We start from the raw sequence: 17807 nt of genomic DNA, 5'->3' as shown, positions 1-17807 counted from the left end.
TTGTGTTGCAGGCGAGATGGCCGTGCTGTACCTATTCACGAGGTACCGCTTCAACTGGAACGAAGTCGACTTCAGCATCTTCTCCACCTACAGCATGATCACCAACCTCATAGGTAAGAAGGCGGAAATCCAAACGTACTGTTGGTGTCAGTTAGAAGTCCTCCAAAGAGAAGTAACGGAAATGGAGCGTAAAGAAAGCCGAGTTCATGGTGTCCAGCTTGTACGTCGGAGAAACAATAAAGCATGTGAAGCAAGTTTTAGGAAAGATATAAAAATGCAAAGTGGATCCATACCTATGATAAGAGTTGCAAACGTCATTGGACTCGTTGCCGAAAGCGAGGGAGACTCGTTTGAAGGAATGAGCATTTACATCAATATTCTGTAAGCCAGCTGACGGAATGTGGCAGAGGGCACTTTTGATCCCACTAATTGATCACCCCTTCCCTATTCCATTTGCAAAAGGCGCGTGGGAAGACTTCGTAGCAGCTGAGGAGAGCTCCGCTTACCATCCTAAGGGAGCCATGGGTCTGATGATGGTTATGTAAAAATAACCGAAACCGGTTACCTATGTCATTGAATCATAAATGGTGTGATCGACTGAACTTTAGTCAAAATATGATTGTCAGTAAGCTTCTGTATTACCTTTAAATTCTAGAATTTCCACGTTGTGGTCATTTTGGGAGATGTGTGTGTGTGTGTGTGTCAGCAGATGGGCGGGCGGGGTGGGCGGAAAGGGGGGGGTGCCGGGGGGGGGGGGGGGGGAGGTGGCGGAGGAATTAATATTTTGTCTCACTGGAATGAGCATCTCTGTTACGCTCTCGCGCCTCGAACAAGCGCCTTTCTAAGCCACTTCTCTAGTCGTTGAGTTCATTCCCTTAAGATTCTTCCTACGAAGAAACTGCCTTTCTTAGCCGGCCACGGTGGCCGAGCGGTTCTAGGCGCTTCAGTCGGGAACCGCGCGACTGCTACGGTCGCAGGTTCGAATCCTGCATCGGGCATGGATGTGTGTGATGTCCTTAGGTTAGTTAGGTTTAAGTTGTTCTAAGTTCTAGGGGACTGATGACCTCAGATGTTAAGTCCCATAGTGCTCCGAGCCATTTGAACTGCTTTTTTTTTTTTTTTTTTTTTTTGCCTTTCTTACTATTCTTTTGTGTGGTCACTGCTAGATATTGTACGGTACATTCTGTGGGGCGGCGGGTTAATAATAACAATACATAATAATAAATCGTAAGTAATCGGAAGTATTAGAATATTGTTCTGCGCCTTTTGCGAGAGCCTGGAAACTATTCTTTTGGTCAGCCAGAAAGCGAAAGAGAACATACTGACCATAGTTTCCAGTCTGCAAGTCCACATTCTTGTCCAGCCCACCGAAAGAAATGTTTCTATTCTCTATTTACTCAGCGTGGTCAGGACTATGATTACAAATGAAGATTTTGATTTCTAATTGGTAGTCATATTTGATAAATTTTCCCACAGAGAACATCGCAATGTTCATAATGTTGACACTAACAATAAATCTCTCTATCCTAAACAGCACTATGACCCTTTAAACGGTCTTGCGCCCTTACGTGGCTGATAATCCAAATACTTCCGGGAGTAGACAACATTCCATTAGAGCTACTCACAGCCTTGGGAGAGCCAGTCCTGACAAAACTCTACCATCTGGTGAGCAAGATGTATGAGACAGGCGGAATACCCTCAGACTTCAAGAAGAATATAATAATTCCAATCCCAAAGAAAGCAGGTGTTCACAGATGTGAAAATTACCGAACTATCAGTTTAATAAGCCACGGCTGCAAGATACAAACACGAATTTACAGACGAATGGAAAAACTGGTAGAAGCCGACCTCAGGGAAGATCAGTTTGAATTCCGTAGAAATGTTGGAACACGTGAGGCAATACTGACCCTACGGCTTATCTTAGAAGAGAGATTAAGGAAAGGCAAACCTACGTTTCTAGCATTTGCAGACTTAGAGAAAGCTTTTGACAATGTTGACTGGAATACTCTCTTTGAAATTCTAAATGTGGCAAGGGTAAAATACAGGGAGCGAAAGACTATTTACAATTTGTACAGAAACCAGATGGCAGTTATAACAGTCGAGGGGCATGAAAGGGAAGCAGTGGTTGGGAAGGGAGTGAAACAGGGTTGTAGCCTCTCCCCGATGTTATTCAATCAATATATTGACTCAGCAGTAAAGGAAACAAAAGAAAAATTCGGAGTAGGTATTAAAATCCATGTAGAAGAAATAAAAACTTTGAGGTTCGCCGATGACATTGTAATTCTGTCAGAGACAGCAAAGGACCTGGAAGAGCAGCTGAACGGAATGGCCAGAGTCTTGAACGGAGGATATAAGATGAACATCAACAAAAGCAAAACGAGGATAATGGAATGTAGTCGAATTAAATCGGGTGATGCTGTGGGAATTAGATTAGTAAATGAGACACTTAAAGTAGTAAAGGAGTTTTGCTATTTGGGGAGCAAAATAACTGATGATGGTCGAAGTAGAGAGGATATAAAATATAGACTGGCAACGGCAAGGAAAGCGTTTCTGAAGAAGAAAAATTTGTTAACATCGAGTATAGATTTAAGTGTCAGGAAGTCGTTTCTGAAAGTATTTGTATGGAGTGTAGCCATGTATGGAAGTGAAACATGGACGATAAATAGTTTAGACGAGAATAGAAGCTTTTGAAATGTGGTGCTACAGAAGAATGCTGAGGATTTGATGGACAGATCACATAACTAATGACGAGGTATTGAATAGAATAGGGGAGAAGAGGAGGTTGTGGCACAACTTGACTAGAAGAAGGGATCGGTTGGTGGGTCATATTCTGAGGCATCAAGGGATCACCAATTTAGTATTGGAGGGCAGCGAGAAGGGCAAAAATCGTAGAGGGAGCCCAAGAGATGAATACACTAAGCAGCTTCAGAAGGCTGTAGGTTGCAGTAGGTACTGGGAGATGAAGAAGCTTGCACAGGATTGAGTAGCATGGAGAGCTCAGGACTAAAGACCACAACAACAACAATCCACTGAAGTGGAAAATAATTGTCACCACTTGCCACGTGGATTTGTTAACATTACGGGCGGCACACTAACAGTTGCTTCAGTGAAACCTAAGCGATCCAGGACGGTGTACAGTCCTCGCAATTTCGCTTCCTATTTGTACCGAAAACATGAGTTTAGTTGCAGTGTGGCTGTGACGTCATCCGAGGCATCCCGTACTCCGGCGTTTGACTGACGTGAACCGTACGGTATCTGCGTGCGAAGTAATGCGTTTAGTAACTGCCTGCCTGTGACGTCATCCAAGGCAGCGCGTATTCCGGCGTTTGACTGACGTGGATCGTAGAGTGGCTGGGTGCTAAGTGAAGTCACTGCCTTTCAGGGCGCATTTATATAAGGACGCAGCTGATGGCCAAGGGAACATCTGCTGTCATCCGCTTTACGCCCCCGGTAATAGCCTCTAAATGGCCGCTTTCTCGGACACAATATTTTATAACACTGTTTTGCATCAATTCAAAATCTTCGTAATTTTTGTATGAATGCAATTAAGTTGGATATAATCACAGAAAAAAAATTAGCTCGTCAACATATAAACTTTACTGTCTAGTTCAAAGGGTTCAAATAGCTCTGAGCACTATGAGACAACTTCTGAGGTCATCAGACCCTTACTGTCTAGTATTTTTAGAAAGGAACTGACAGTAGAACATGATCTCTGAACTATAACTTTTATTTGGTATTAGTTACACCCAGGCCTTGAAACTAGTTATAGCTCTGTTTCTTTTTTTTACAATCGTATTGACCAACTAGGATCATATTAACAACTTCAGTTCCTCTTCTTCCTTTGTTGTTGTTTCCTATTTTTTCCAGTATTCCCTCATTTTCTCCGCATGAAGTCTTTTCCTTTCTTCTGTCCATGTTGTTCCCGATTTTTTTATCTCTTCTGCTTTCAAAGCCTTCCAAATTTAGTGTTTTGTTTTTAAAACGGTTTCTTTCTGCTATTGCTGATTCTTTGATCTTGTTTCTTTCAAGATCTTTACTTACTTCTGTAATCCACGCTATTGTCGATTTCTTCTTCCAGAAATATAGGAGTATTTGTTTTGTTATTCTGTTTCCATCCATTCGGTAGAGATGTCCAAAAAAGGTTAATCTTCGTTTGGCCATTACTTCAGATATTTTCTCTATATTTTTGTAGATCTCCTCATTACTTCTTATTTTCCAACCATCTGCAGTTTTCATTGCACCCATTATTTTTCTAATAATCCTTCTTTCCAGTACCTCTGGTTTGTCCATCTTATAGTTCATCGTTAGGCATTCAGATCCATATAAACATTCTGGTCGTACCACTGTGGTGTAGTGTTTTAGTTTTGTTTTTCTAGATATACATTTTTTGTTGTACATATTTCCATTTTGTTAATTCTTACATCTATTGCAGATTTTTCTAGTCCATTCTGTTGTATAGTTTCTCCAAGATATTTAAGTTTATTTACTCGCTTTATTTTACCTATTTGTGTTTCTATGTATTTTGGTGCCTTTTTTTTAATTGGCCACGAATTTTGTTTTTTCACCTGAAATTTTGAGACCAGTTCTGTTTGCTAATTTTTCCAGAATGTTTATTTGAGTAACTGCTTCTGTCAGGTTTTCTGAAAGTATTGCGAAATCATCCGCAAAAGCCAAGCAGTTTGCCTTAATTCCATTTGTTTTCCTTCCCAGAGTTATTGGTTCAATTTTGTGATTTTTTAGCTCCGAATTCCTGATCTGTTATTTAATAGGTTTCATCATGTGCTGTAATTAGAACTTTCTAGCATTAATATAACAAACACTTAATCTACTACAAATAAGGATATTTTTGTTCCAAATTTAGTTTTCAGTAAATTACTCAAAAACTATTAGAGGTAGCTCAGTCGGGTCACGTACTTACTAGCTTTGTGTTGAACTGAAACATCATACAAATTTTCATATTTCTAAGTCTAGTATTTAGCGCCTTTAATTTTTCTTCAAAACCTGGATTATGACCAAAATATTCCTTTAATCACGTTGAGACTTGTATCAGTTAATTTTGACATACATCTGGACGTTACGCCCAATTTTTGGCTGCCTAGCTTTGATATTTAGCGCAACGTATTTTTTTCTTAAAACGATGTATTTAGGGAAAGACGTTCACCTGTTCAATCTGAGATTTGAGAGTTTAAACACTAATATACTAAAGCACATGCTGACAAACTTGGGAAAAGCAATTTTATGGTGACGTGGCGCTACTAGCAGTGAACTGGACTGAGCCTTTTCCTATATATTTGCAATATGTTGCATTTATTTACGTTCAGGGTCAATTGCTAGAGCCTGTACCATTCATCAATCCTCTGAAGGTCATTCTAAAAATCAGTGCTGTCTTCTGGCGTTGCTATTTTCTTAGAGACAACCGCATTATCTGCGGTCAAGAGCTTCCAACATTTTCTAGCTGATCATTTGTATATATAGTAAGCAGTAACGGTCCAATGACGCTTCCTTGCAGTTCTCCGGAAGTTACGTTTACATTCTCCATTCTGTTCCGTTACGAGCGAGGTGTTGAGCTCCATCTGGAAGAAAGTCTCCAACCATGTCGCAAATCAGGTCCGATACTCGGTTAAGTTTGTATTTTTTTTTTTTTTTTTTTCACTAACGGGCAATGTGAGGCGAGGCGACTTAAACGGTTTCCTAACGTCAAGCAACACAACACCAACTTCACCGCCGTTGTCTACAGCGGTATGGATCTCATGGAAGCACAAAACGAGATGTAATTGTTAAGGTTTTAGTGGCCACTTGTTGACAAATTGCCTATTAGCTACTGTCTCGATTTCTTCGACGGATGTTAAATATCTTTTCTGGCGTTTCGCCAGCACGACTCGATGGCGCTGTCGGAGGTTCACCCTCCATTCCTGGGGGTGGACTATCGAGCACCCGGCCGCGGACTGTATGTACCTGGCGCGATGAAGTCCGAAGGTTTTTCCATGTTAATTGCCGCCGCCGCGGTTCTCCTCTTGCTACCTGCAACGGTTGTTCGCTGCAGCACTGAAATGCAGGATCTGTTCACCTTGAGACTTTCTTGTTGAAGCTATTGTCATGTCTGTGTATTTCTGTAGCTTCCCTGAACAAGCGGGTGTGACATCCCCTTTTTACCGCAAGAACTTCCGTATCGACTGAAAAGGAACTAAAAAATGTTGTAATTTAATCTCAAAGATACAAGAAGAAAATTTGTTCGACTGCCATACCAGAGGAATACTCTAAAAAACTCTTTTATCATTGAGAGACAAAGGACTAATTTCGAGATTCTTTTATTACTTCTAGTATTAACTACCTTTTTTGTTCTGATGTGCTGGCGTAAAGACGTACTGCATAGTTTCATGTTTATGTGTGTGTTAAATGAAGGTGTTAAATGATGAAAAATGTGTTTTGTAATTTCTGTCAAGATCAAGCCTAAATCCCATTCCAATGGGGTACAAATTATTCTGTTAATTCTAGAAGGCGAATTTTAGATGGAGGCGACGATCTTTACGACGGCGATGCTCAACAATAGAGGTACGTGACTGTGCTCTCTACTTTCCTTTGGTGGCCGCTAAGATTAATTCCGATGTGTTTTTGCCGAGACATTCAGAACCTGCAATCTTCCTTTTCGTATAAAAACAGGAGTCCGATTGAAAAAGAAATATTCTTTAATTTAAATAATTGCAATTCTTTTACCCAGGCCACGGGGAATGATAGAAAGTACTTGCCTCTACCCTGATTGTACGTTCGCAATCTCCGAGTGTGTTACGACGTAATTATTTTACACAAAAAAATTTAAGATAGCTCTTTCTCATCAGATCGCAACCACTCCTACGCGAATGTACGTACCCTCTGAATGTGTCTAGTCAGTCGTGCGCATTCTTCTAAAGCTTTTCTGTTAATATTCTGTGGATTGCATCTCCGCAATTAATTTTTGTTTATGCCGCAAATCGCACTTCACGCGAAGTATTTATTACGCAAGTTTCAGGCTCCATTTAATGTCAAACAATTCCGAAGTACGGCTGACTAAGCAAACCGCTACAATAATTTCATATCTCTACAACTACAATAACAAAAAACAATAACAAAAAAACAAAACCAATAACAGAGAGAGAGGGTACGTTACACGGCGAATATTAGTGTGTGGTTGGTCTCACACACCGCGCGCTCCGCCATAGCCGATTTCTCCATCTGCCGCAAACTGCAACGCCACTTACGTGCGGTGACCCTGCTGTCACACACAGTCATTCCAACACAGACTTTTCCACATGTGTGTGGTACGCGGTATATTCCCGACATTGCATCTAGGTCCCTTATCTCCTTTGACGATCTGAGACACTATTTGACCTTCTTTCTCAGTTTATAAATAACCCTTTACGTGGTATTTGCGCAATATACGACCGACACTTTCCGCCAGTCTGCGAACGCATGGCAGATAGGCCGTACCAAACGTTTCTTCTTCCGATGTGTCACTTCGCCGAGCGTTTGATTCTGTAACAGTTTTTATGTAACCGGTGGAGTACCCATTGCTTCTCAGAACCTTTTCTGGGTGTTGCATCACGCGTCCGAGGTGCTGTGGCTCACATATTCGTCTCGCTCGCGTTACGAGCGTATTAATCATGCCTCTTTTCCTGGCTCGGGCGCGGGGAACTACAGTGGCAGTGCCCACGGAAAAGCCCTTGAACGCTATCGCGGCAGGTACATACTCTGAAGCGCGTATTCAAATGGCTCTAAGCACAATGGGACTTAACGTCTGTGGTCGTCAGTCCCCTAGAACTTAGAACTACTTAAACGTAACTAACCTAAGGACATCACACACATCCGTGCCCAAGGCAGGATTCGAACCTGCGGCCGTAACAGCAGTGCGGTTCGGGACTGAAGCGCCTAGAACCGCTCGGCCACAGCGGCCGGCCATGCGTATTCAAATACAGAGATATTTCAACAGGCAGAATACGGCGCTGTGGTCGCCAATGCCTGTATAAGACGACAAGTGTCTGGCGCAATTGTTACTGAAGCTTCAATGGCATGTTACCAAGATTTAAGTGAGTTTGATCGTGCTATTATAGACGGCGCACGAGCGATGGGACACAGCATCTCCAAGGTAGCGATGAAGTGGGGATTTTCCCGTACGACAACTTCACGAGTGTATCGTCAATATCAGAAATCCGGTAAAACATCAAATGTCCGACATCACTCCGGTCGGAAAAAGATCCTGCAAGAACGGGACCAACCACAACTGAAGAGAATCATTCAACGTGGCAGAAGTGCAATCCTTCGAGCCGGCCGCTGTGGCCGAGCGGTTCTAGACGCTTCAGTCCGGAACCGCGCTGCTGTTACGGTCGCAGGTTCGAATTCTGCCTCGGGCATGGATGTGTGTGATTTCCTTAGGTTAGTTACGATTAAGTAGTTCTACGTCTATGGGACTGATGACCTCAGATGTTAAGTCCCGTAGTGCTTAGAGCCATTTGAGCCTTTTGCAACCCTTCTGCAAATTGCTGCAGATTTCAATGCTGCGGCATCAACAAGTGTCGGCGTGGGAACCATTCAATGAAACATCATCGATATGGGCTTTCGGAGCCGAAAGCCCCCATTGTACCCTTAATGACTGCACGACACAAAGGTTTAAGCCTCGCAGGGCCCGTCAAAACCGAAATTGGACTGTTGATGACTGGAAACGTGTTGCCTGATCGGAAGAGTCTCGTTTCGAATTGTATCGAGCGTATGGATACAACCCCATGAACCCATAGACCCTGCATGTCAACAGGGGACTGTTTAATGCGGTGGAGGCTCTGTAGCGGTGTGTGGCGTATACAGTTGGAGCGATATGGGACCCCTGATACGTCTAGACACGACTCTGACAGGTGACACGTACGTAAGCATCCTGTGTGATCAGCTGCAGCCGTTCTTGTGCATTGTGCATTCCGACTGATTTGGGCAATTCCAGCAGGACAATGCGACAGCCCACACGTCCAGAATTGCCATAGAGTGGCTCCAGGATCACTCTTCTGAGTTTAAACACTTCCGCTGGCCACCAAACTCCCCAGACATGAACATTATTGAGCATATCTAGGATATCTCGGAACGTGCTATTCAGAAGAGATCTCCATCCGCTCGTCCTCTTACGGATTTATTAACAGCCCTGCAGGATTCATGCTGGTAATTCTCTCCAGCACTACTTCAGAGATTAGTCGAGTTGTGGTGCTTCTGAGTGCTCGCGGAGCCCTACACGATATTAGGCAGGTGTGCCAGTTTTTTCAGTGCATATTCTGTGGTCGCCAGCTCGACTCCAGTCCGCCACTAGCAATGGAGTGTGAAGCTCTGACAATGCCAGCCACTCGTGCTGGGGAAACGTCGTCAAACAAACGTCAGCTGAAGAGCCTGAGACATAGGCGAACAGGCAATGTTTCAGAGCAAGCTAGATATCACAAGATCTGTGTTTGGGGAATCAGTTCGATTCCTAAAGAGGAAATGGACACTGGTCAATGAAAACATTGTGACCAACGCACATCGCGGTTCAAAATCCTGACTGGTGGCGTTTCAGGTACGCGGCGTCATAAGAAAAGTATTTAAGTGGAGACGAACGGGGAGTCATTCTAGCTACGATACAGGCAGGAAATGGGGAAGTCTGTTGACATAAGCGACTTTTACAAAAGAGCAGGTTGTTATCTTCCACTGCCTCATAACGAGTATTTCTGAAATGGTGAAGCCGGCTAGGTGTTCGTGTGCTACTGTCTGACAGCATTTATGCAAAGTATGATACAATGAGATGTTGCTGTGCCTATGTTGTTGAGAAGTACGATCCAATATTCCCTGGGACTTGCATGCACGTGCAAAGGAACAGGCGCTGTAGCGATTACAGCTGTTGTCAAATGCATGATATGTATTCCCAGTTGCGAATATGGTAAACAGTCAGCTGTATGATGGAATGACGACACTGAAAATTTGTGCCTGCCTGGGACTCGAACCCGGGTTTCCTGTTTGTCGCTAAGATTCGCCGCGAGCTTAGGCTATACGAGCATGTTTCACGGCCGGACCTAAACCTATGTATGTCATCAACTGCGTGTCCATGACCAGCACTCGGCAGGCAAGCGACTTTCAATTAAAATGTCTCCCCTGTACTGAAATATAGATAATGGGTGAAAAAGTGCAGGTTACAGATACATGCTAGTAGACGACCTATGGAAGTTTTGGGTCTGGCCATGAATCCTGCTCAGACAGCCTAATAGTAAGAGGAATGCTCGTGATAAGCAGGAAATGCAGGTTCGTCCGCTACAAATTTTCACTGGCGCCATTTCGCCATACAGCTGATGCACGTCCCTGTTCACAACTGCAAATATATTACATGGATTCTTGCACAGTTGTTGAGGGACTATTTAATGACAATTAGGCACATCTGACACATCTCGCAGCAAGGTACAATGCTTGACCAGGCACAAGTGTTTCGGAATGCACTGTTCAACGCATGTAGCAGATGACCGCTACATGTACCCATGTTGACACAGCAATATCGTCAATTACGATAGGAGTGGATTGGACCATGCATGCATCGAAACGCCTTGTCTGGTGGAATGAACCACGTTATTCGTTACATGATCCAATATGCTACCATCCCAAGAGAACAGGTGCTCGAAACACATACTGCACCACTGATGCAGGCTGAGGGGGGGGGGGGGGGAAGGGGGCACTATCATGCTACATATGAGGGGCGTTAAATAAGTACCACATTTTTTTCTGAAAGCAGGCTGGTTTTATTCAGGTTCCGAATATGCCATATTATTCCCCACTCTTTTGGCTACAAAACCTTATTTTTCAATACAATCTCTGGTCAATACGACTGCGTTATGCCACCTTACTGGGAGAACCTGTATGCCCGACTGGTACCCCTCTACTGGTGAAGTCTGCAGCTCGTAGTCTCGCAGTCACGTTCTCGCTTCCCAAGCACGAGGTCCCGGGTTCGATTCCCAGCGGGGTCAGGGATTTTCACCTGCCTCATCATTCGTGAAAGTGGCGAGATTGGGCTGAGAAAAGGTTGGGAATTTGTACGGGCGCTGATAACCGCGCAGTTGAGCGCCCCACAAACCAAACAATCATCATCATCTACTGGCCAACGTCGGAGCCAACGTCTTGCTGCATTAACAACCTCCCCATCATCCACACACTGTTTTGCATCGTATGCATCCTTTATGTGGCCAAACAGATGGAAGCTGGCAGGTGCGAGATCTGGGCTGTAGGTTGAATGAGGAAGAACAGTCCATTAAAGTTTCTTCAGCTCGTCTCGGGTGTGCAGTCTTGTGTGAGGTCCTGCGTTGTAATGGAGATGGGGAAGTCTGTTTGCATTTTTCTGGGGACAAGCGGGCTAAACTCGTTTCTTCATTTTCGTGAGGTTAGCACAGAGTCGATCATTGCACCTTGAGGGAGGACATGGAACAGAATAACCCCTTCAGAGTACTAGAAGACTGTCGCCATGACTTTAGCAGCTGAGGGTATGGCTCTGAACTTTTCCTTCAGAGCAGGTGTGGTGTCACACCACATGGTGGATTACCCTTTTGTTTCTAGTTCGAACTGATGAATCCATGTGTCATCGCCTGTGAGTACGTCCGACAAAGTATTATTACGATCAGCCTCTTAACGCGCAACCAATTCCGCGTAGATACTCCTTCATTCCCCTTTATGATCTTCTGTTACGCGGCGTGGATCCTTGTTGGCGCACACCTTTTGAGTATCCCAAGTGGTGGACGAGTGTGTCAGCCCTATCAACAGCGAGGTGCAGTTGTGCAGCGAGGTGTTGGACTGCAATCCATCGACCACCTCGAATGAGAGTGTCCACACGTTCCATCACTGCACGAGTCACAGCTGTGTGCGGTCGGTCGGCAAAGACAGAGGCATCGCCCAGAGACTCGTCGTGCTTTTGTTCACCACCAGATCTCTGTAGGCATTCTGAAAACGCCTTTTAATATTTTTGATGCTCTGCTTTTCCCTCAAAAGAAACTCAACGGAAGCCCTCTCCTTGTTACAGATGCCATTTTCAAGGTTAGGTTACCACTGCCACCTATCAGAACTTCATAAAACTATAGGGGCTGAGACGGGGTTATTGTAAGTTGTCCGACAACAAATTCCGCATTTTTTCAAGTGAAACTGGGAAGAAAAAAAGTGTTGCATTATTTACTAAACGTCCCTCGTAATTTCCCCCCGGCCTCCATGGGAACGGTGGATCTAATCAAAGGCATCAGGACAGGTGTACAACATTATCGCGGGCCACCTGTATCCCTTCTCGCTTGATGTCAGTGGTGCTGACATTTTCCAGCATGATAACTGTCCGTGTGACAATGCCACAATTAACTTTTTATACCTGGGATCCACAGTCATGTAGAACTTTACAAAAGACATTATTTTTACGCCAGTGTTGATACCTTGGCCATTGACTTCACCTGATCTGAAACCAATGGAATACATTTGGGAGTATAGATTCATAAAGTACATGAACTGCGTGACCACGTCGACTGCGACCTCCAGAAGATAGCCAGCAGTTGCTGTATCACTTCTGCAATGCGTTACAAAGGTGTGTGTGTGTGGCTCTAAGCACTATGGGACTTAACATCTGAGGTCATCAGTCCCCTACTTAAACCTAACTAACCTAAGGACATCACACACATCCATGCCCGAGGCAGGATTCGAACCTGCGACCGTAGCGGTAGCGCGGTTCCAAACTGAAGCGCCTAGAACCACTCGGCCACTCCGACCGGCAAACTGTGTCTGTGTGTATGAAATCTTAAGGGACTTAACTGCTAAGGTCATCAGTCCCTAAGCTTACACACTACTGAACCTAAACTATCCTAAGAACAAACACACACACAACCATGCCCGAGGGAGGACTCGAACCTCCACCGGGACCAGCCGCACTGTCCATGAATGCAGCGCCTTAGACCGCTCGGCTAATCCCGCGCGGCGTTACAATGGTGGACCGACACACTGTTAAGACGGTAGTCATTATGTTTGGCACATCAGTGTACCAGCGGAAAATCGCTCCTGTTGGAGCACAGAAAATGCGAATATCTTCCTTTTTGTTAAAGACACTGATTGAAAAGTGGGGTAGCAGCTGCCTCAGTCTACCAACGGCAAAATGCAATGTGCTTGTCTTTGTCATTGACATTCAGTTCCTGAACAACTGCAAATCTGTATGGATACATGCTGGCTTTCTTCGCACCTCTAAGACATGTGCTTCGTGACATTCCACATTCCTAAGATTAACGTAGGACAGACTTTTTAGGAGAGGACAATAATCGTTATTTCACGTATCTCACTTTTTTCCGACAACGGTGGCCGTCGCCCGCCGTGAAGATCCAACGCCGTTCCACCGCCCACCATCTCGTTCAATAACTTTTGTATGCACTGTTTAGGTGCTATATGCTGGTCACTCTACCATCCGGTGAGAAAAATGTATGAGACAGGCAAAATACCCTCAGACTTCAAGAAGAATATAATAATTCCAATACCAAAGAAAGGAGCTGTTGACAGATGTGAAAATTACCGAACTACCAGTTTAATAAGTCACGGCTGCAAAATACTAACGCGACTCCTTTACAGACGAATGGAAAAACTAGTAGAAGCCGACCTCGGGGAAGATAAGTTTGGATTCCGTAGAAATGTTGGAACACGTGAAGCAATACTGACCTTACGACTTATCTTAGAAGAAAGATTAAAGAAAGGCAAACTTACGTATACTTGGAGAAAGCTTTTGCCAATGTTGACTGGAATATTCTCTTTCGATTTCTGAAGGCGGCAGGGGTAAAATACAGGGAACGAAAGGCTATTTACAATTTGTACAGAAGCCAGATGGCAGTTATAAGAGCCGAGGGACATGAAAGAGAAGCAGTGGTTGAGAAGGGAGTGAGACAGGGTTGTAGCCTCTTCCCAATGTTATTCAACCTGTATATTGAGCAAGCAGTAAAGGAAACAAAAGAAAAATTCGGAGTAGGAATTAAAGTCCATGGAGAAGAAATATAAACTTTGAGGTTCGTCGATGACATTGTAATACTGTCAGTGACAGGAAAGGACTTGGAAGAGCAGTTGAACGGTATGGACAGTGTCTTGAAAGGAGGATATAACATGAACATCAATAAAAGCAAAACGAGGATAATGGAATGTAGTCGAATTAAGTCGGGTGATGCTGAGGGAATGAGATAAGGAAATGAGACACTTAAAGTAGTAAAGAAGTTTTGCTATTTGGGGAGCAAAATAACTTATCATGGTCGAAGTAGAGAAGATATAAAATGTAGACTGGCAATGGCAAGGAAAGCGTTTCTGAAGAAGAGAAATTTGTTAACATGGAGAATTGATTTAAGTGTCAGGAAGTCGTTTCTGAAAGCATTTGTATGGAGTGTAGCCATGTATGGAAGCGAAACATGGACTATACATAGTTTGGACAAGAAGAGAATAGAAGCTTTGGAAATGTGGTGCTACAGAAGAATGCTGAAGATTAGATGGGTAGATCACATAAGTAATGAAGAGGTATTGAATAGAATTGGGGAGAAGAGGAGTTTGTGGCACAACTTGACTAGAAGAAGGGACCGGTTGGTAGGACATGTTCTGAGGCATCAAGGGATCACGAATTTAGTATTGGAGGGCAGCGTGGAGGGTAAAAATCGTAGAGGGAGACCAAGAGATGAATACACTAAGCAGATTCAGAAGGATGTAGGTTGCAGTAGGTACTGGGAGTTGAAGAAGCTTGCACAGGATAGAGTAGCATGGAGACCTGCATCAAACCAGTCTCAGGACTAAAGACCGCAACACCAACAACAACAATGCTGGTCACCAAACCTTTCAACAAACATTCGCTCACGTGTTTAATGGAAACAGTAATCGGCCGGCCGCGGTGGTCTAGCGGTTCTAGGCGCGCAGTCCAGATCCGCGCGACTGCTACGGTCGCAGGTTCGAATCCTGCCTCGGGCATGGGTGTGTGTGATGTCCTTAGGTTAGTTAGGTTGTACTAGTTCTAAGTTCTAGGGGACTAATGACCACAGCAGTTGAGTCCCATAGTGCTCAGAGCCATTTTTTTGAAACAGTAATCCAGTATTGTATTACAAGAAACACGCGCTCTTCGAAAGAATAGCAATACATTTGTCACTAAAAACTGAGTACTGAGCTCCAGCCAATACGAAGCGCCAGAACACACTGTTATGTCAAACGATGTTGCAACGTCAAATGCCACAGATTACACGATACAACTTCAGCGGAATTACTACACATGTTTGTGGGAACTGTTTCGAGTGGGACAGCCTTTATAGAGAGCACTACGCTATTTACAGGTACAAACGAAAAGGGAAAATACAGTAGAATGGAAAAAGCAAGTAATCGTAATCAGCATCGGTCCCTGAAACGAATGACTTCCGAGGTACGACATATGAACGAGTGCAGTCATGTTATTATTACAACATTGTTGTATAATACTCCTTGTGGTGAAAGGATGCGAACATGTGATCAAAAGTATCCGGACACCACCAAAAACATAAATTTTTAATATTAGGTGCGTTGTCCCACCTATTGCCAGGTACTCCGTATGAGCGACCTCAGTAGCCATTAGACATCGTGAGAGAGCAGAATGGGGCGCTCCGCGGAACACTTCGAATGTGGTCTGGTGATTGGGTGTCATACGTCTGTACGCGTGATTTCCACACTCCTAAACATACCTAGGTCCATTGTTTCCGATGTGATACTGAAGTGGAAACCTGAAGGGACATGTACAGCACAAAAACGTACAGGCCGACCTCGTCTGTTGACTGACAGAGACCGCCGACAGTTGAAGAGGGTCGTAATGTGTAATAGGCAGGCATCTATCCAGACCATCACACAGGAATTACAAACTGCATCAGGATATAGCGCGAGTTCTATGACAGTTCGGCGGAAGGTGCGAAAAGTTCGATTTCACGGTCGAGCGGGCTACTCATAAGCCACACATCGCTCCGGTAAATGGCAAACGGCGCCTCGCTTGGTGTAAGGAGCGTGAACATTTGACGATTGAATAGTGGAAAAACGTTTTGTGGAGTGACGAGTCACGGTACACAATGCGGCGATCCGATGGCAGGGTGTGGATATGACGAAAGCCCGGTGAACGTCATCTGCCAGCGTGTGTAGTGCCAACAGTAAAATTCGGAGGCGGTGGGGTTATGGTGTGATCGTGTTTTTCATGGCGGAGGCTTCCACCCCTTGTTATTTTGCGCGTCACTATCACAACACAGGGCTACATCGATGTTATAAGCATCTTGTTGCTTCCCACAGTTGAAGAGCAATTCGGGGATGGCGATTGCATCTTTCAACAAGATCGAGCACTTGTTCATAATGCACTGCCTGCGGCGGAGTAGTTACACGACAACAACATGCCTGTAATGGACTGGCCTGCACAGAGTCCTGACCTAAATCCTAGAGAACACCTTTGGGATGTTTTGGAACGCCGACTTCGTGCCACGCCTCACCGACCGACATCGATACCTCTCCTCAGTGCAGCACTCCATGAAGAATGGGCTGCCATTCTCCAAGAAACCCTCCAGCATTGAACGTATGCCTCCTGTAACTAATGTAAATAAAGAAAAGTACACAGTAAAGTGATCTTATTTCTATTATCTCCTTAAGCTGGCTTCACTAGGTTCCCTACCTGAAATTGTTCAGTGGAGCATGCTTTATGTCCTGTTAAATTTTTGCACGGTCTTATGGAAACACCCTTTGAAATATGTGTAACACATGCTTTCGCAGGCAAAAGGCTAGTTTTTAGTAAAAGAGATTAAGCTGAACCAGTGGGTAAATGCAGACGCGTTGAAGCAGCTGTCAGGGCGTGAAATTATGGACATAACTGGAGGGAGAAGTAACTGACTCAGAAGTAGCTTCGGGTCAGCCGCCTTGTTGTTCACGCTGTACATCAAAGACCCTTTGGACAATATTAATAATAGCCTCAAACTCGTCTATCGGCTTGGTTTATATAAGTTCGTAGCGTTTTTTCATAAGTTTAATAAACACAACAGGTACACATAACAGAGACTTTAGCCATCAATAATATTCTTCTTCACTATTTACAGCAGTCTTCCAACGCTGTGGTAACTTTTCAATTCCACGTGGTTTTGAGGCGAGGAACTGGTCGAGCCATGTTTGGAGTACATTTTCTTGTGGAAACGGAGTTGTTTGATGGTTGTTAGATGAAGAGCGGAAACGTGAAAATCTGAGGGTGGAAGATCGGGTGAATAAAACGGGTCGGGATGACTTTCCAACACAACTCGTGTACAGAGATTTTTGTCAGTGTAGCAAAATGTGGGCGGATGTTATCGTGGAATAACATCATTTGACGCAGTCTCCCTCGTTGTTGGTCTTGGATTGCGTCTGCAAGACTTCTCAGTTGTTGACAATAAATGACAGCCGGGTTTGTGTGTATGTGAAATCTTATGGGACTTAACTGCTAAGGTTATCAGTCCCTAAGCTTACACACTACTTAACCTAAATTATCCTAAGGACAAACACACACTCTCATGCCCGAGGGAGACTCGAACCTCCGCCGGGACCAGCCGCACAGTCCATGACTGATGTGCCTTAGGCTGCTCGGCTAATTCAGCGGTGATGGTTGCACGTGGGGGAAGCAGTTGGCAGTACGCTTCGACCATAAATATAATAGACTGGCCCTGACGTCATTTTCGTGGGTCCAACATCTCTGGGCTAAAGTCACGTGAATGTTGGCAAAACATGGTTGTTTCGTGTTGCGCTTATGGCTGTACTCAGCGTTTTGTAGGGGGAAATGGCATTAGATTTCA

General features: G+C 44.3%; 1 protein-coding gene across 1 annotated transcript in view; it reads left to right on the top strand.

The window, feature by feature from the left end:
- LOC126428004 (solute carrier family 46 member 3-like) overlaps positions 1-17807 on the top strand; it is a 510919-nt gene that overhangs the window by 456476 nt on the left and 36636 nt on the right. Inside the window, exon 5 of the mRNA XM_050089887.1 lies at positions 12-113. Within this exon, the coding sequence (XP_049945844.1) occupies positions 12-113 (102 nt within the window). The remainder of the gene's footprint in view (positions 1-11; positions 114-17807) is intronic.

This window comes from Schistocerca serialis, chromosome 12, assembly GCF_023864345.2.
Source record: "Schistocerca serialis cubense isolate TAMUIC-IGC-003099 chromosome 12, iqSchSeri2.2, whole genome shotgun sequence".
Lineage (NCBI taxonomy): Eukaryota > Metazoa > Arthropoda > Insecta > Orthoptera > Acrididae > Schistocerca > Schistocerca serialis.
Note: the sequence above shows the minus strand (reverse complement) of the source record. Positions and strands in the feature narration are given on the sequence as shown.